General features: G+C 42.3%; 1 protein-coding gene across 1 annotated transcript in view; it reads left to right on the forward strand.

The window, feature by feature from the left end:
* Window positions 1-20,249, forward strand: part of si:dkeyp-27e10.3 (UPF0606 protein KIAA1549) — a 70,189-nt gene that overhangs the window by 6,599 nt on the left and 43,341 nt on the right. The window contains exons 2-6 of the mRNA XM_060903351.1: window positions 12,862-14,166; window positions 15,557-15,645; window positions 17,055-17,229; window positions 18,604-18,734; window positions 18,831-19,017. Of these exons, the coding sequence (XP_060759334.1) occupies window positions 12,862-14,166; window positions 15,557-15,645; window positions 17,055-17,229; window positions 18,604-18,734; window positions 18,831-19,017 (1,887 nt within the window). The remainder of the gene's footprint in view (window positions 1-12,861; window positions 14,167-15,556; window positions 15,646-17,054; window positions 17,230-18,603; window positions 18,735-18,830; window positions 19,018-20,249) is intronic.

The following is a 20,249-nucleotide window of genomic DNA, read 5'->3' on the forward strand; positions in this document are numbered from 1 at the left end:
TTCGTTTGGAAAACAGTTTTCAAAATGGCGGCACTGACACCTGGCTGACGCTTCACGTTTCGAAGTCTCGCACAAGTCTCGTGAAGATCGCGCGGATAAGCGACGCCTGCCGTGGACCAAACGAACTCAATTCAACACGGCTAAAAACCGAACAGGCCGATAAGTATAATATTTAATTGCAATTAGTTACTAATACGAATCACGATATAAGGTTACTAAAACCGAAAACGTAAATGAATAACACGTTAATTAAGAAATAAAGCGAGTTTAAAATTGACTTCAGTTCTCCTTTAATGCTGTGCCTGCACATAAACCTAACCTTTACCTCAGTCATGAAAAATAAACTTTTTGGCTCATTTATTTATTTACTTACTCATCTCATCTCATTATCTCTAGCCGCTTTATCCTGTTCTACAGGGTCGCAGGCGAGCTGGAGCCTATCCCAGCTGACTACGGGCGAAAGGCGGGGTACACCCTGGACAAGTCGCCAGGTCATCACAGGGCTATTTACTTACTTATTAAAAAAAAAAAACCTCACAACAACAGCAATTTCCCTGTGGGGACCATCCAAATGTTCACGCAAGTGTGAAAATGTCAGATTTTACCATTCTTGTGGGGACACTTTGTCCTCAGTAGTATATAAACACCACACACACACACACACGCACGCATACAGAGACTGTATTCATATGAGATGAGTTTGTGAGGTTGTATTTGTGGTCCCGTGCTCTGCTTTACCCATGCTGTGGATTTCTGCCCTGTAGTGCTCCAAGCCGGCTAGTGATGCTTGATGCTTGTATGGATGACTTGAAGAAACAGTATGACTAGCTAATTAGATGAGTCTCTCTCTCTTTCTGAAAGCTGCCATTGATCAGATTTATCAAAGCAATTGGACGACAGACAGTAAGGATGCCATTATGTGGTGCTATTCTTAGAGTCTCTTCTGGAGGTTTTCTCTCTACACCTGTGTGTGTGTGTGTGTGTGTGTGTGTGTGTGTGTGTGTGAGATCTGAATCTGCCAGAGTGAGAAATGCTGTGAGCTTGGTCTACTGTGTCTCTGGAATACTGATGAAGCAGTCGACACGTGATGCATTACTGCAACACGTACACACATACGCACTTGTGCATGCGCGCACACACACGGTATTGCCATGGAAACCACGACACAAAGCTGTCTCAGATTTTGATTCCTCAGTTCATTATGGGGTGTGTGTGTAGTACTATTCTCCATAAGGAATGTTCAGATAGTTAAGTAAGACGGATGCTAATTACCGGAGTTATTCCATGCTGTGCTGGAGACGTTCTCATTCGTTCTTATCTGCTTCACTCACACTTGATTATGATTGTTATGATCATTATGATTTGTTTCACTGTTCAAACCAGACCACATATTTTGACTCTTTGTTTTTGAATGTGACCTAAATCTGGCACTAGTCTCAACAAATCATGCTCTTGAATTCAGTCTGCAGAAGGGAATGTTGAATTGAGGTTTTTTTTTTTTTTTTTGGAGCAGCTTTTCAGAAATCCAGATGGAGATTTAATAAGACTCCCTGAGACAACATGAGGATGAAACCTGGAGGGGAACCAGGCTCAGAAGGGAATCAGGCTAATTGAAATGCCTTGTAAATTTCTGACTAAAAGTCAGATCTTGTCCTTGGTGTGTATGCTTAGAGCAGTAGGTGTCATGATTCAGAAAAACAGTTGTGCACGCAACAGCTCTGAGCAGTAGATAAACAAACTGTAGTGTTCCATTTAACCAAGCATATCAAATGAAATGTTTTCTTTTACGAAAGTCATAAAGTGTCATAAAACCTCTTTCGAACCCTGTTGAATAGCTAATGGACAGTTACAGTACGTTGGCTTAAGGCCCCGGTCCCACAACACCGATAACTAATAACTAAACCTATAACTACAACTCTGACAGTCCCTCTGCCTGAATTTAGTTCCAGCCTGGAGCAGAAACACCACAACTATAATCCCGACTATAATATCGCTTGGTCCTGACACTCAGGGAAATAAACACATGCAACTTAGGAATAGTCATGGAAGTTTTTTCCAAGAAGTAGGATTACATTATTCCGGGTCGTACTGTACAGCTTGGACTTCAAAACAACCCATGTACACACTCCAGTGGTTGATATACACTACCGTTCAAAAGTTTGGGGTCACCCAGACAATTTTGTGTTTTCCATGAAAAGTCACACTTTTATTTACCACCATAAGTTGTAAAATGAATCGAAAATATAGTTGAGACATTTTTCTGGCCATTTTGAGCATTTAATCGACCCCACAAATGTGATGCTCCAGAAACTCAATCTGCTCAAAGGAAGGTCAGTTTTATAGCTTCTCTAAAGAGCTCAACTGTTTTCAGCTGTGCTAACATGATTGTACAAGGGTTTTCTAATCATCCATTAGCCTTCTGAGGCAATGAGCAAACACATTGTACCATTAGAACACTGGAGTGAGAGTTGCTGGAAATGGGCCTCTATACACCTATTGCACCAAAAACCAGACATTTGCAGCTAGAATAGTCATTTACCACATTAGCAATGTATAGAGTGGATTTCTGTTTAGTTTAAAGTGATCTTCATTGAAAAGAACAGTGCTTTTCTTTCAAAAATAAGCACATTTCAAAGTGACCCCAAACTTTTGAACGGTAGTGTAATACAGATAGGTTACGGACTACGGAAATGTAATAAAAAATGATACAAAATACAGAGTGGTTATGGATTTTAATACGGATGCATCACAGATGCTGATAATTTACGGATTGGTCATGGACGTGTCGGTATATTACAGATTGGTTACGGATTTCATACGGATGATGCATCACGGATAAAAAAAAATTAAGAAGTCTAAAACAAATGTTTGGACTGCCGAAGTTCATGATTAAAATATCTTACCTGCGTTTATATGTTTACTTTATTGTTAATTTACTGTTGATATTTCATTGAAAATCACAGATCCGTGAATAAAAGATCCGTGCTTTGTATTATATTTTTTATTTTCCATGAATCCGTATTCCGTGACTTCATAATGCAACCAAGATGTAAAAAAAGAAGAAGAAGCCTTTATTTGTCACATGCACACTCGAGCACAGTGAAATTCATCCTCTGCATTTAACCCATCTGAAGCAGTGAAAACACACGCGCACGCGCACACACCCAAAGCAGTGGTCAGCCATACTACAGCGCCCGGGGAGTAGTTAGGAGTTAGGTACCTTGCTCAACAGCACTTCAGCCCAATGCCGCCCCATGTTAACCTAACTACATGTCGTTGAACTGTGGAGGAAACCAGAACACCCAGAGGAAACCCAAGCAGACACGGGGAGAACATGCAAATTCAAAAAAGACGCCCAGGGAAAAATAGCACATGCTCAGACAATGTCACAGGGAAACAATTACCTGATTGGTCGGATGTTTTATCGGATTAGGTCCAGGCCTGGAAAAATTGCTCCAGAATCGATCTCACTGATGCAGATAAACCCAGGCCTTGGCTATAGAGATCATTATCGGTCTGGTGTGAGCACCAACCACATAAACTGCAGGGGACTGATTTATTTATAGTTCTAAGTATTGTGGGACCGGGCCTTAAATTGTTGCATTTTTAATTTTAAGATCGATTCTTTAAAATGAACTGGCTCACACATAGACTCTCTAAAGGAGAACTGAAGTCATTTTTAAACTTGCTTTATTTCTTAATTAACATGTTATTCAATTACATTTTCGGTTTTAGTAACTTTATATCGTGACTTGTATTGGCGACTAATTGCAATTAAATATGATACTTATTGGCCTATTCGGTTTTTAGCCGTGTTGAATTTAGTTCGTTTGGTCCACGGCAGGTGTCGCTTATCCGCGCGATCTTCACGAGACTTGTGCGAGACTTCGAAACGTGAAGTGTCAGCCAGGTGTCAGTGCCGCCATTTTGAAAACTGTTTTCCAAACAAAGTATTGCACAAAAACGAGTTTAAATGACGATTACTGCCGACGTTTTTCAAACTTTCCTTATTGCTATCAAAACAAACAAAACTTCTGGCTTGATCACATCAGCATTCAAAAGAGGCCGCGCGTGCCTTTTGACAACGTTGGCAGATGTTGGTCACTTTGATTTCTGCTGTACATTTTACTTCCGTCCTACGATGTCTCGCACAGGTCTCAATGAATCTCGTTTACGGCCATTGCTTTGACATATGGACTGATATATTACAGAGCATATTTCAAACACTCAGAACTTGCTATAGCAGTGACAAAATGGCGATCAAAAATGCATTCTTATATTTAATAAAATGAGAAATAGAATTTTGATAATAAAAAAATTTGCCTTCAGTTCTCTGTTACGGGGATTCCAGCCATCATGGTTTCAATAAATTGTGGATATTCAACTCGAACCCTGGAGGAAACTGAAGAATAATTTGAAGTGCAAGCAACCCAAGATCCTTTATATCTTTTGAAAAGCTTCTTCATTTAGAAATAATTCCACAACTATAAGAAATATGTTAGGAAATTCACTAGATAGTAAAGTTTTTGTTCTAGTTGTTGATTGAGTGACAAATTAAAATTCTGGTGGCTGTTGTTCACCGTCCTGTGAATTTAAAAAAAAAAAAAAATCCATATCCATAACCTGCTTATCCTGAACACATGGGCTTGTGATTTTTCTATCACTTTCTTTAGACCTTTGAGAAAGGAATGGAGTAACAGGACCTTTCTCCACAGTGAAGCTCTGAAGCAGCGAGATTTTGCATGTTGTTTATGGACACTATTAAATACTGAAGTTCGGCTGCGTTCACACAGCAGGCAAAAGTGGCTCAAATCTGATCTTTTTCTTCAAATTGGACACAGATTTGTTACTTGCATGGCTGTGGAAGAGCAAAAAAAACCCCAGTGAATCTGACATTTGGTCACTTTGGCTGCATTCATGTTACAAGTCTTATTATTAGCTTATATGGCCTATAAGGCTGATGAGCTGTTGCCGTGGCGTCCGTCCATCATCTGTCTGTCGTCCGCAATTCAGTTAAATCGTATCCGTCAGTTCTCTATGGGTTTCTGTTCTGATTGTTTTGTTTGAAAGAACTCGTCACTCTGCACAAAACTTGGTCATTGTTTTGTCAAATGTTTTGCTTATGAGTAGGTAATTAAGCCAAATTAATGAATTTTCCCGGTCTCTCACGAAAATTGTATCTCCTCTCTCAGTTCTCATCCGATTCCAGTTCTGATCGATGTTTTGGGTTGATCTTCCCTCGACGAACAAAACTTGGTTGTTTGTTTATTGATTTTCCTGTTGTAAACAATTTGTTTATCTCCTCCAACAGATTTCAGTTTTGATTGTTTTGTTTGAAAGAACTGGTCCTTCTGTACAACACTTGGTCATTGTATTTCAAATTTTGCTAACAAACTGCTAATTAGGTCCATCGACAATGCGGGCGGCACGGTGGTGTAGTGGTTAGCGCTGTCGCCTCACAGCAAGAAGGTCCTGGGTTCGAGCCCCGGGGCCGGCGAGGGCCTTTCTGTGTGGAGTTTGCATGTTCTCCCCGTGTCCGCGTGGGTTTCCTCCGGGTGCTCCGGTTTCCCCCACAGTCCAAAGACATGCAGGTTAGGTTAACTGGTGACTCTAATTTGACCGTAGGTGTGAGTGTGAATGGTTGTCTGTGTCTGTGTGTCAGCCCTGTGATGACCTGGCGACTTGTCCAGGGTGTACCCCGCCTTTTGCCTGTAGTCAGCTGGGATAGGCTCCAGCTTGCCTGCGACCCTGTAGAAGGATAAAGCGGCTAGAGATAATGAGATGAGATGAAACTGCTAATTAGGTCACCTTAACGAATTTTGAGACTTCTTATTATTAGAATTGTATCTCCTCTCTCAGTTCTCACCCGATTCCAGTTGGAGTTGAGCTCCTTGCGAGCCAACGGCCAACATGCAATGGCGGTTCTGACAGCCAATTCGACTTCAGTTCCGTCAACAAGCAACGAGCTGCTCTGCGACCATCTCAGCGACGCTGTGTTGTCGATCAACAGGGGACCTCGCCAAGGGACGCTGCCCATGCGCCAAGCAGCGTCGTCATCATAGGTGCAGCTCCAGTTTTAATGGAATAGAGAACTTAATCTGTGGTTTTTACCCGTTTGCGGGTTATGGCGTGTGAGAGAGTTCCCTCGGGGAAGAAAACTTGGTCGTTTGTTTGTTGACTTTCCTGTTGTAAACAATTTGTTTACAAATTTGTTTATTTTCAGTTAAATTGTGTCTCCTCCCTCCCTCAGTTCTCAGTGGATTTCAGTTCTGATTGTTTTATCTGAAAAAACTAGACCTTCTGCACAAAACTTGGTCATTGTATTGTTGATGTTTTGCAAACAAATTAGTAATTAGGCCGACTTGACACATTTTCTTCTGACTAGAATTGTATCTCCTCTCTCATTTGTCATGCAAATTCAGTTCTGATCAATGTTTTGGGTCGAGACCCTTGGCAAATAAAATTTAATCCTTTTGTTGATTTTCCTGTTGTATACAATTTGTTGTGGAGGTTGGTCTCCTCTCATGTTGTCACATTTCAGTTCTGGTTGATGTTTTGGTAGTCATGGTTGTTTTGATGGCAGGCCAGATGAGCAACTATTTCCTTGACGTTCTGGTCCGATTCCGATTTTTTGCTCAAATTGGATTTGCCTATTTTAACGGTTCACATTCATATTTAGAAGTGACCTGTATCTAACTGTAATGTGAACGCGTTTGTCCTCTGAAAGAGCACATGTGCATGTTAATACATTTCTACGTGATTCATCTGTCACCGCCAACAAAAAAGTCATATTTATGGATGACTCATGGTATTAAAATGGACTAATTATACGCACTAGTAGCTAATATATGCATCGCGTTTTGTTCTGGAGGACAGCAAACAGTTCGTCAGCCGTGCATGATCAAGCTCTCGCTGTTTTCGCAGCTATTGTAGATCCCCTCCATTGTTGTTTTGCTGTGCTCAAGTCTGATTTGAAAAGATTTGTGTCCACACAGCCCAGAAAACATCAGATCTGTGTCACATTAAGGCAAAAAAAATCAGATTTGAGTCACTTCAGCTGGGTAATGTGAACATAGCCTTTGAATAAATCTAGGTTACACATGACACATGAAAAGATTAGACCCGTAGATCGGATCTGATCTGTTGTCAAATTACTAATGTGAACTGTTAATGTAAAGCCAAGAATCTGGGGGTGTTGTTTTTTTGATGTTTTTTTTTAAACCCCATATCACCAGTGACGTTTTCATGCACATATTTTTTTCATTCAGAATGAATTCATTCCAATCAATGATTCTGAACATCCCGTTTGCATTAAAGTGATCAGATAGATCTACATCTTTGTGTTCCAAGAGTACAGTTGGAATAGAAATTCTAACATGCACACAATCCCGCACAGCTGGCTTACTCTATTATGTAAAAATGGACGTTGTGCCACCACGTTTTTCCTGTCTATAAAACGTCATTACAGGTCCAGAAGGTCATCGAGGGTTGACGTTGTGTTTACACTGCTAATACTTTCCTATCAAACGGTTTATCACAGGTCTACACCATCTCTTTCAATCCAATTAAATTCCCAATCGGAATGGAGTATTTCATTGCGATTGCTGTTTACGTCAAGAAATTTGATTCTGACGGAGTTTGAAGTGGATTATTAGGGTCCGTGTAAACGTAGCTGTTGTGATCATTTCAGATTCAGCAGTACATCGACAATGCGGGCGGCACGGTGGTGTAGTGATTAGCGCTGTCGCCTCACAGCAAGAAGGTTCTGGGTTCGAGCCCAGCGGCCGATGGGAGCCTTTCTGTGTGGAGTTTGCATGTTCTCCCCATGTCTGCGTGGGTTTCCACCGGGTGCTCCGGTTTCCCCCACAGTCCAAAGACATGTAGGTTAGGTTAATTGGTGGCTCTAAATTGACCGTAGGTGTGAGTGTGAATGGTTGTTTGTCTCTGTGTGTCAGCCTTGCGATGATCTGGCAACTTGTCCAGGGTGTACCCTGCCTCTCACCCATAGTCAGCTGGAATAGGCTCCAGCTTGCCCATGACTCTGCACAGGATAAACGGCTACAGGTAATGGATGGATGGATCAATAATGAATTATTTCTTTTAAAAAATATCGGACAACCTATAGCATAGTTGCAAAAAGAGTGAACAGGTTTCACTATTAAGAGCACTCCTTTGTCAGTTTTGCCATTTTGTGGTCATGTTTGAAATCATACTGGAGAATATTCAGTGCAGTGCATAGGATTGGTGGAAGCCATGGCCTAATGGTTAGAGAAGCCACTTTGGAACCAAAAGGTCACTGGTTTGATTCCCTGGACCAGCAGGAATGGCTGAAGTGCCCTTGAGCAAGGCACCTAACCCCCAACTGCTCCTTCAGATTCAGCAGTACATCAACAATGGGGGACAGCACGGTGGTTAGCACTCTCACCTCACAGCAAAAAGGTTCTGAATTCGAGCCCAGTGGCCAACGGGGGCCTTTCTGTGTAGAGTTTGCATGTTCTCCCCGTGTCTGTGTGGGTTTCCTCCGGGTGCTCCAGTTTCCCCAACAGTCCAAAGACATGCAGGTTAGGCTAATTGGTGGCTAATTGAAATCATACTTGAGAATATTCAATGCAGTGCATAGGATTGGTGGAAGCCGTGACCTAATGGTTAGGGTAGTATCTCACTGGGCTGCAACAGCCTGCGACTAGTTGGAGACACGACAATTGCGATAAAATATGCAAATTAGTGACAATTTTCACTTGGAATCACACTGAATTGATATTAGCATATTTTATCGCAATTGTTGTGTCTCCAACTAGTCGCAGGCTGTCGCAGCCCAGTGAGATACACTCGCACTTCCTGTCTCACGGAAACTGACTTGAGACAGGTTCGTGACAGCTTTGTGACACCAGCGACACATTTGCGGCTATTTTGAGAGAACTTTTGTCGCATGTATTTTTTGAACATGTTCAAAATTTCAGCAATGAAAGAGCGACACTTTGCGACTTGAAACTCTCTTGCGAATGACGTTTGCAATTTGTCGCAAGCTGTCGCAGCCCAGTGAGATACAGGCTTTAGAGAAGCAACTTTGAGACCAAAAGGTCACTGGTTTGATTCCCTGGACCAGCAGGAATGGCTGAAGTGCCCTTGAACAACGCACCTAACCCACAACTGCTCCTTCAGATTCAGCTGTACATCAACAATGGGGGCAGCAACTTTGGGACCAAAAGGTCACTGGTTTGAGTCCTCGACCAGCAGGAATGCATGTTGTATGTCGCTCTGGATAAGAGCGTCTGCTAAATGCTGCTAATGTAATGATTAACCCCAAAATTATGTAAAATACCCATATGAAACCTTTTCTATATCGCTGTGTGTATGGAATACGGAGAAGGATATATTTAGACACAGGGTTTGTCTTTTTTTTAATTAATTAATTAGTTAGTTAGTTATGTAGTTAATCAATTAATCAATGAATTGATTTAGTTAATTTAGAATAGATTTTATTTGGTTTATTGTATATTGCTGCTGATACAAACATGGAAAGCTAATCCACTTTGGCATAACTACCTGCCTTGGATATAATATCTGTCTAAAGACTTTCTGACAATCCAGAGAAGACAGATGAGTTTGAGGCTGGCTGGCCGTCCCTCCTGTCTGAAGATGGAATCAGAATGACACACTGGCCCACAAACCATGCACAGAGCTGCCAGCTTCCTACATGCTGCCTGTTCCATTTATGCAGCCGTCCAACCCACTGAGCCTCAGACTCAATTACTGCTCTACTCTCAATGCTTCAATATCACATCGAGGAAAAACATGGATGATTAGCCCACTGCTGTTACAGCTGATATACTGTTAGTGTATTCTAGGTGTACAGTAACTCAGAGAGAAACTCTGAGTGCATCTCTCTACTATGCATTAACATTCAGGGCTAGAAGAAATTGACACTGAAGTTATGCAGAAGTGCTGGTCTAGGTTTTAACATAATTATGAATGTCTCAATGAAATTGAATCGAATGCAACTGGACTTGGTTTTAAGTCTTTGAAGATGTTTCACCTCTCATCCAAGAGGCTTCATCAGTTCACTTCATCAGCTTGTCTGACTAGACTGGGTGAGTCTGACCAGCTGGTGTGAGTACCCAGGTATTTAACCTCTGTGGAGTTGTTCTCAAGGCCACTGATGTCATAGTTTCTTTAATGCTCCAGGGTGTGATAGTCTTTGGAGTCAACTTCATTAGTGCTTCATTCTGTTGTAACGACAGTCTTTTGGGGTCATTAGAGTTGCTGGAGTCATATGAGGCCATTTGTGAATAATCGTTGTTCTTGGAGGTTAATGCCGCTTTTCCACTACCAACGCGGCTGAGTTGGGCTGAGCCGTGCCATGCTGAGTTGGGCTGAGTCGAGCTGAGTGGGGCTGTTGGAGTTGCATTTCGACTACAACCGCGTTGAACCGTGCTGGCTGGAAGTGGGTGGACACATTGGGTGGAGTTAGCGAAAGTGGGTGGACGTCACGTGATGTCGTTAGGCGGCGCAAACAGTGACATCAGTGACCTTTTAAGCGGTAGTCTCACGACCCGGATAGTAAACAATAAACATGGAGGACATGGAGTCATTAGTGTTGCTGGTCTTGGTGCTGTGGCTTGTTGTCACCGACAACGCCAACAGATACTGGCAAGAGCGTATAGATGAGGCGAGGCGCATAAGGCTTCAGAAATTCTCGTAATTCGTAATTATTCTTCTTCCGGGTTTACGGTGTTTACAGATCCCAGCGTGCTCGCGGGGCGTGTGTGGGCATGTGAGGACACTCCTCACCAATCAGTGCACAGGGGAGTGTCTCCTCACGCCCCTAACCCCACTCGGCTCGGTTTGGCTCACTTCAGCCCCACTCCAAAACCGTGCGAGTTTTGGGTGCTGAGTAAGGCTGAAGCGAGCCCAGTTGCGCCGCTCTGAGGTAGTCGAAACGCGAGCCGTGTTGGGCTGAAGTGAGCTGAAAAAGGGTAGTGGAAAAGGGCCATTAGGTGTGGAATCTCCTGGGTAGGGATGAAAGGACAGCATTATAAGTGGGGGATAGGTGGTGTCACAGACCTCCTCCTCTGTTGAGGGATGGTTTTTCCAATTTCACATATGCCCCTTTTCCACCAAATCAGTTCCAGGGCTGGTTCAGGGCCAGTGCTTAGTTTGGAACCAGGTTTTCTGTTTCCACTGACAAAGAACTGGCTCTGGAGCCAGAAAAACCAGTTCCAGGCTAGCACCAGCTCTTTTCTGGGCCAGAGGAAAGAACCGCTTACATCAGCGGAGGGGTGGAGTTGTTAAGACAAACAACAAGACCGCGAAAGGACGCCATTTTTAAATAAGCGGCGAGATATCATGGATGCAGTAAAGCAGGAGTCATCCATTATTGTTGTTGTTGCTGCTGCTGCTTCTTCTCTGTGTTATTGTTGCTTCGATGTTCGCACCAAGGTTTATGCAAATGCAGCGACGTAACTGACGTATACAGTGACATAATGACATGGCTCCCCTTAGCACCCCGAGCTATGGAAAAGCAAACTGGTTCTCAGCTGGCTCGCAAGTTGAATGAGTTGTGAACCAGCACCAGCACTGGCCCTGAACCAGCCCTGGAACTGATTTGGTGGAAAAGGGGTAATAGATGGCTTCCTTTACTCCTCTTTCAAACCATCTGTCTTCCTTGTCCAAAATGTGTACATTGCTGTCCTCAAAGGAGTATGCCTTCTCCTTTAGGTGTAGACAGACAGCAGAGTCTTGGCCTGAAGAGTTGGCCCTCCTGTGTTGGGCTGTACATTTGTTTAGTGGTTGGTTGGTTTCACCAATGTACAGGTCTGAGCATTCCTTGCTGCATTGGACAGCATACACCAGATTGCCGGTTGCGTTATTCCTGACTTCAACCTATCCGATTATGAATGAATTACTAGAGTTTCATGGATTGGCTCTGGACTTTATGCTTTTCATTTTTTGTCACAAGGGTAGCATTGCTGTACAGTGGGTAGCAAAAATGCATTGCAGCTCCAGGGTCTGCAGATTGATCCCGTGCTTGGGGGTTACTGTCTGTGTGGAGTTTTGTATGTTCTCACCATATTCACATGGATTCTCCAGTTTCCTCACACCTCTCTTGGAGGCCTCCATTGGAGACCATAACTTGCCCCTAGTTGTCGTCCAGAGTGTATTCTGCCTTGCCCCCAGTGTTCCCAGGATAGGTTAATAATCCACCATGACTGTAACCAAAACACTTAGTAAAAATGAATGAAGGACACAAATCCTTCTATTCCATTTCAGGAACCACTGAACCCTTGAATATCTGATCATTTAATATGTTTCTCAGCAACTGTTTCCTTTCCATTACATGTGGATCTCTGGTGGATCCCACTTAATGCCTTTAAGAGAATAAAACCTTTTATAATACCTTGGTAAAAGGCTAATGAAAAATCTTATTGGCCATAAAAGTGTACTCAAGAACCTCTTTGAAGTAACCCTTAAAGGTTTTATGTAGAACCTACTGGGGGGGGGTATTTCAGAAACTATGCAAAGTATAACCTCTTTAGAAAGCAACAACCCTCTAAAGATCCCATGTGGAATAGTTGGCGTGGATTTGAGCTGTCACGGGTTCCATAAATTATGGGAGGTCAACAAGAATCCTGTAGTTTGTACAACCATCTGAGGTGCAAGTAAGGTGCCCTTACTTAAGAAAGTTCTTCAATTAGAAACTGTTCAAGCTACAAGATTACTCTTAGCTTTACAAGGAGTACTTTAGGAACCAGTGTGGACAGTGACTGTGTGACACATTTAATTGGATTACTTTGGGCATATTGACAAATTCTACTCTGTTTAATTTATGTACCATGCTTGTTTCTTTCTTTGATTTCTCAGAGAAACTCCCATCCAGTCTAACCAAACGGGACTTTGGTTTCTTCCCGACACATGCAGGCTTACAACAAGCTTCATTATCCTTATCGCAATACTCAGAAAACCCCAGACACAAAGTTCATACATCATCAGATGCCAAGCATCCTGCACACCCTGTTCGCCATAGCAATGCATCCAGCATAGCTCCCACCCCATCCCTAGGTGCTGATGGTGGGTCAGGTAACCTAGGTGATAGTGCCCATGGCATTCACCTGCTGCTACGCCCACCGGACCTTCTCACACCAAGTCAGATGCCTCCTCTTCATGGTCACAGCCCACCTACACCAGCTCCTCCTACTTTGCTCACACATGAAGACTTGGACCCTGCTCAGTCTACAGAAGTGGACTGGGGTTCTGGGGATTACCTGGAGACTTTAACCTTCATGGGCTCTGATGGGGAGGACTTTTCTCTGGTCACCACCCTTCCCACACATGGATATGACTTGTATGAATCTGAGGACGACAACGCTGGAGTCCGCTACGACACCGACTTTCCATCCCGGCCCGTTCTAACCCTCTCCTCTAGGCATCTCCTCCCAAGTGTAACTCTTGGATATGGAACTAGCCTAAGGACTGCCCACCCCTTTGATCCCCGCCTCCCCCATGTCCCCAATACTCCCCAGGATGATCTGGATTTTGACTGGGCAGAAATGTACCCTATTGAGCCCACTGAAATGCTGCTTCCTGATATGAACAGTATGGAGTACTACAACACGCTACTGGCCAAAGAGAATGCTAGTGCTGCTCGTAACCAGACACACCTGACTCCCCCTCATATCACTCCTACAGCAACCCACACACAACCTTCAGGTTCCACGCACACACTTGCCCCTTCTCTGGGTGTGGACCCTCGGACAGTAATAGACCAAGTGGATACACCTCATCCCATACCTGGAGTTACCCCCACCCCTCCACAAAAACCAACTATACACAGAATTTCTCCTACAGAGCATCAGCAACCTGCTGAAGTACCTTCTTACCCAGGGAAGGAGTCTCCTTATCCAGCTTTACCAGACACTAAGACAGGTAGTGAGCAACCCTCAGCCCCACCAGTTGTCCCACGGGGTCCAGTCATCCAGGCTGTAACAGTTAAAATCCCTTCTGCTCACAAACCGCAGCCACCTACCAGAGCCACAACTACCACTACAACTACAACAACCACTGTGTCCACCAAACCAATACCCCCTGCTCCTAGAATCCCTCTTTCCATTGCACCCCGGCAATATGTCTGCAACATCACTAAGCAAGACATGTACCTGGTCAGAGTGGGTGAGTCTATATATTTTTTTTTTTGATGCAGAAAGGTACCGTTGTTGTGCCAAAGGTGCATGGTGGTTAAAGATGCTGTCTTTTTCTTTGGCCAGCTTATTAGTTATATACTGTACTATAATTAACAGCAAGCACACAATTACTTTAAGGTTATATGAGGAAACCTGCCTTTCTTGAGATTTCATTAAAATATGGAAATATGTGTCTCTTAAATGTAGAAATGTCTATATTAGCCTATATATCAAAAATTCAATATTTTAGAATATTTGTTTAACACAAACTTTTGTCAGCAGACAGTGAAGCCTGTGTTAAAATCTCCTTTGTAGCCCATGGAAGCACCGCCCATGCAACTCCACTGAAGCATGGTTTCACTGGGATTCTATGGCAGATTAGAGTACATTGGGTTTTAATGGGAGCTTCAGATTAATGCTTATTGGACCACAGGCTTTTAATGCGTCATTTTGGGTCACCCAGCTGCATGGCTTTAGTGGGAGTCAGATTGTGTGTGCAGGTTGGTTTTGCATCAATAAGATATCTGACCATTTATTGAACAATGTGCTCCTTAGTTGTCTTGCCCAGAAGCATGGCTTCTCCATATCATGATTGGGAGACCTCTCAAAGGGGCCGAATCTTGTAACCAAGTACTAATCATTGAACATGACTGACATCCCTAACGTAATGACATAACGGTGCCAGTCAAACTTGTAGAGTGTCCGGTTTTGCAATAGTGATCAGTAACCTAATCGTTAACAGTTTTATGCAACTAGTATAGCTTGATATTGTAATCTTTGTAATTGGTAATTGTTGGAAATTAATTGTAAGTATAAAGTTGTGTTCGATGATTTTGTGTTTTGTTTCAGAATTTTTGGTTTATTTATAGTTCTAGCTACTTTCTTCAGTGAAATTTAGCTAGCTAATTAGCAGCTAAGATGTTTTTTTTTTTAGCATGACATGGCAGACACTGCTAATTTTGTTGACCTGATTAAGTATGCTCATACTTATGAGGTGAGACTGAGACTTAAATAGGACGGCAGACCAATAGATGACGGGAAGTGATCCTCTATGGCTGTCAAATAATTTATGCTTGCACATGCAGCTCATATAAGAGTAGGCTTTGCTAATTGAAAACTCATCATGTGTAGGTTTGAGCAATTTATCATACTAAAAACTTTCTTCCCACACCAATGCTTCAGTCAGTGTAGTGTACTGTAGGCATAGCTAGTTTCCTTGGTCAGAAATCAGTCATCTGCTGCTTGTGTAGAACAGAACTTCCTGTTGGAGGTGAGCAGCATCATTTATAGTAGCTTTAACACCACTAATTCTCTATAGTCGCCTGAAGTGATTGGAGGAATTTCAACCTCTTATTGACCTCTGATCCCTGAAACTGCAGGCATGCCAAGTACAACCTCGGTGGCATTTGCAAAAGCTCATGTGAAGGAGATTTTGAGATGGGAGCTCAACCGGACAGTAGAGCTGCAGGTAGGTCCATTTCACTTTGACTATTTTATATTTATACTGTATTTACTCATATACACTTGCCAGATGCATTTATCTAAGGAATGTATGTGCAGCTGATGGAAAAGGTTTGTACTCAGGCTGTAGGACTGGAGTCTAATCTCAAGATATTTTCTGTATTGACTTGGACTTTTCTCAGATTTACTGGCATTTGTTCTTGGAAATGTCTCAGTCTTGGAAACTGGTCTTGCTCAGTATGGTCTTGGGCTTGACCAAGAGTTTGGCAAAATAATGTTTGTTTTTTCTTTTCATTTAGTATTCATAAAATATTAACGAGACCGTCAATGACAGCATAGCTCACTCCGGCCCCGTCTAGTCCAGAAGGAATGATCTAAAGTGGGCCACCTTGTGCAATAAATGTTGCAAGCTATATACACTATATACAGTACAAGCTATATACAGAAGCTATATCCACCCTAGGAATACCAACCAATTTGCCAGAAAGAATCCAAAATGGCGAGGAATTGACAGAGAAGAAGTGATTTTTGTTGAACTGCTCATTAAGGCTTAATTAGTCCTCCATAACTTTGTTAATAATTGTAATTAAGCAAATCTGGGTAGAAGTTATATGCACGCTAGGTACCCCTACCTTCATGCCAGAAAGAATCAAAATCAGTGAAGAATTGAGGGAGAAGAAGCGATTTGTGTGGAAACTGCTTGTTAGGGCTTAATTACTCCATATCTTCGTTATCAGTTGCAATTATGCAAATTTGGGTAGAAGCTATATGCACCCCAGGTGGATCTACCTTCCTGACAAAAAGAATAAAAATTGGTGAAGAATTGAGAGAGAAGAAGCGATTTTCATGAAATATGGACGATGCCAGATGGACAACACATGATGGCATAAACTCATCGTCTGTTGGCTGGATGAGCTAGCAAGAAGTAATTCCTTATTCCAGAAAACATAGCATAATCGTTGGTGCCATGCCCAAATGAAGGCAACTAGATGAAGTCAAGGTTTCAGTCTCGATCTTGACTCAGTCTCGCTTTCGTTTGGCCTCAAACTTGACTATGCTTCATCCCCCTTTAGGCTCAGTCTTGACTTGTTCTCAGCTAGTCCTGCTATTAGACAGTATTGATCTTACAAGGCTGTAGTACCCGAGTCTGGTCCTGGACTTGACTCTGGACTTGAGACATTTTTCTATTGTCTTGGACTCGTTGGTATTTGCACTTGGATTTGTCTCGATGTTGGATTTTGTTCTTGCCAACTCCTTTGAAACAAAATCATTGATTGGTCTCAAAGATGTTTTTTTTTTGTGTGTGTGTGTCCCGATCTTGTTTGCACCCCGACTTTCTAGATATCGGGGTACAAAAGAGGTTAGAAATCAAGCTTTTACACTTAGATTGATGACCTCTATCTGTGTGTTTTTCAGGTCCTTAAAGCTCCGCCCAATTTTGTTTTCCGGGTCGTGTCTGGCCCACTCATATACACTGCTGTGTCTATCATCAACATCCTCCGCCAATCAACACGCAGCACCTCGTCCTCCACCATCCTCACTGTTACACCCATATACCCCGTACCTGAATACATCAATCAGGTCCACTCAGGTAACTACCATATTTTCCAGGATTAAAAAATACAGCTTCTTGTGCTTCCGCAGGTGCTGTAGCTTCCTCAACCAAGCAGAAATCATGCAGCGTCAAACAAAGACATGCAGAGACAGTATGTTGGAAAAACCATGGCTGAATGCCAGCTGCCAGAAGGCTACGCTGTAGTCATCTTATGAGCAAGCTGAAAAGCTGTGAAATAAAATGCATGAGGCGACTTGTCTAGCAAAAGCTTCTATAATCCACTCCAGGATTATTGGCACACCAAGAAAATGAGCACAGATTATTGCATAAAATAAACATCACATGCGTTGATTTTGTCGGCATATGAAACGTTGCTCAAATACCCAAACGTTAGGTGAACATTCATACATTTTCTTAAATATAAATTATTCTCTGGAAAACCTTTTCTCAGAATGTGATATTTGCTTAAAAAAGGGCAAAAGTATTTACACTCCTAAAAGAAGTCAAATAAACCTAATTAAAGTGTGATCTGTGAAAAAAATCTTTATTAGTTTGAACTTATTCTCCAGATATTCCAGAAATTCATGTTCATAGAGATGTAAGCAGCTTGCTTTCTACATGAGAAAAAAAAAATTAAGCACAAAGGAGACAAATGCACAAGTAACTACACATTTTCAATGCTGTTGGAGGGGTGCGGAAATTTTAAAACCAGTATTTCCTGAAAAAAAAAAAAAGGTTGAAAAGAATTGTGTTCAAATCAAACTGTGTTATGTTGCCTGTGTTATTCATTTTATATACACTACCATTCAGAAGTTTGGGGTCACCCAGACAATTTTGTGCTTTCCATGAAAAGTCACACTTTTATTTCCCACCATAAGTTGTAAAATGAATAGAAAATATAGTCGAGACATTTTTCTGGCCATTTTGAGCATTTAATTGACCCCACAAATGTGATGCTCCAGAAACTCAATCTGCTCAAAGGAAGGTCAGTTTTATAGCTTCTCTAAAGAGCTCAACTGTTTTCAGCTGTGCTAACATGATTGTACAAGGGTTTTCTAATCATCCATTAGCCTTCTGAGGCAATGAGCAAACACATTGTACCATTAGAACACTGGAGTGAGAGTTGCTGGAAATGGGCCTCTATACACCTATGGAGATATTGCACCAAAAACCAGACATTTGCAGCTAGAATAGTCATTTACCACATTAGCAATGTATAGAGTGGATTTCTGATTAGTTTGAAGTGATCTTCGTTGAAAAGAACAGTGCTTTTCTTTCAAAAATAAGGACATTTCAAAGTGACCCCAAACTTTTGAACGGTAGTGTATTCATTTCTATTCAGTGCCAATAATTCTGGAGTTGTTTTCCTTCTTGTATAGGTGCAGTAAGAATGTATGCGTTTGTGTCCAGTTTTGCAGTTTGTGCCGAGCCACGTGGACGTGCGTGTGTGCAGCTTCAGTGAGCGTGTGGAGAGGGGGCTCCTCATGGCTTATTCAGAAGTGTGCAAGAGACTGCAGGAGAACAGAAACTTCACTGTACATGTGTGTATCGTGCGTTATATTCCATCACTAATTTAAAATGTGCCCAGGTTAGATGAAGATATCTCACTGATGATGGTGTGTTATCTTCTGGTGCAGATCTTGAACATCACCATCAGTTTGGCAAAAGGCCAGAAGCAGCAAAAAACTCCAGTGGACATCACGTTCGCCATCCGCGACTCTCACGGCTACATCAGGGGCGCCGACGTCAGTGCTCACCTGAGACAACTGCATGTGGTGGAGTTCAGCTTCTACTTGGGGTTTCCTGCAGTGCAGATTGCAGAGCGTGAGTGTGTATACACACACACACATGGTATATACAGTGGTGCTTGAAAGTTTGTGAACCCTTTAGAATTTTCTATATTTCTGCATAAATATGACCTAAAACAACATCAGGTTTTCACACAAGTCCTAAAAGTAAATAAAGAGAACCCAGTTAAACAAATGAGACAAAAATATTATACTTGGTCATTTATTTATTGAGGAAAATGATCCAATATTACAGATCTGTGAGTGGCAAAAGTATGTGAACCTCTAGGATTAGCAGTTAATTTGAAGGTGAAATTAGAGTCAGGTGTTTTCAATCAATGGGATGACAATCAGGTGTGAGTGGGCACCCTGTTTTATTTAAAGAATAGGGATCTATCAAAGTCTGATCTTCACAACACATGTTTGTGGAAGTGTATCATGGCACACACAAAGGAGATTTCTGAGGACCTCAGAAAAAGCGTTGTTGATGCTCATCAGGATGGAAAAGGTTGTAAAACCATCTCTAAAGAGTTTGGACTCCACCAATCCACAATCAAACAGATTGTGTACAAATGGAGGAAATTCAAGACCATCGTTACCCTCCCCAGGAGTGGTTGACCAACAAAGATCACTCCAAGAGCAAGGCGTGTAATAGTTGGCAAGGTTACAAAGGACCTCAGGGTAACTTCTAAGCAACTGAAGGCCTCTCTCACATTGGCTAATGTTCATGCGTCCACCATCAGGAGAACACTGAACAACAATGGTGTGCATGGCAGGGTTGCAAGGAGAAAGCCACTGCTCTCCAAAAAGAACATTGCTGCTCATCTGCAGTTTGCTAAAGATCATGTGGACAAGCCAGAAGGCTATTGGAAAAATGTTTTGTGGACGGATGAGACCAAAATAGAAAATTTTGGTTTAAATGAGAAGCGTTATGTTTGGAGAAAGGAAAACACTGCATTCCAGCATAAGAACCTTATCCTGTCTGTGAAACATGGTGGTGGTAGTATCATGGTTTGGGCCTGTTTTGCTGCATCTGGGCCAGGACAGCTTGCCATCATTGATGGAAAAATGAATTCTGAATTATACCAGTGAATTCTAAAGGAAAATGTCAGGACGTCTGTCCATGAACTGAATCTCAAGAGAAGGTGGGTCATGCAAGCAAGACAACGACCCTAAGCACACAAGTCGTTCTACCAAAGAATGGTTAAAGAAGAATAAAGTTAATGTTTTGGAATGGCCAAGACAAAGTCCTGACCTTAATCCAATCTA

Source organism: Neoarius graeffei, chromosome 21 (assembly GCF_027579695.1).
Source record: "Neoarius graeffei isolate fNeoGra1 chromosome 21, fNeoGra1.pri, whole genome shotgun sequence".
In the NCBI taxonomy this organism is placed as follows: Eukaryota; Metazoa; Chordata; class Actinopteri; order Siluriformes; family Ariidae; genus Neoarius; species Neoarius graeffei.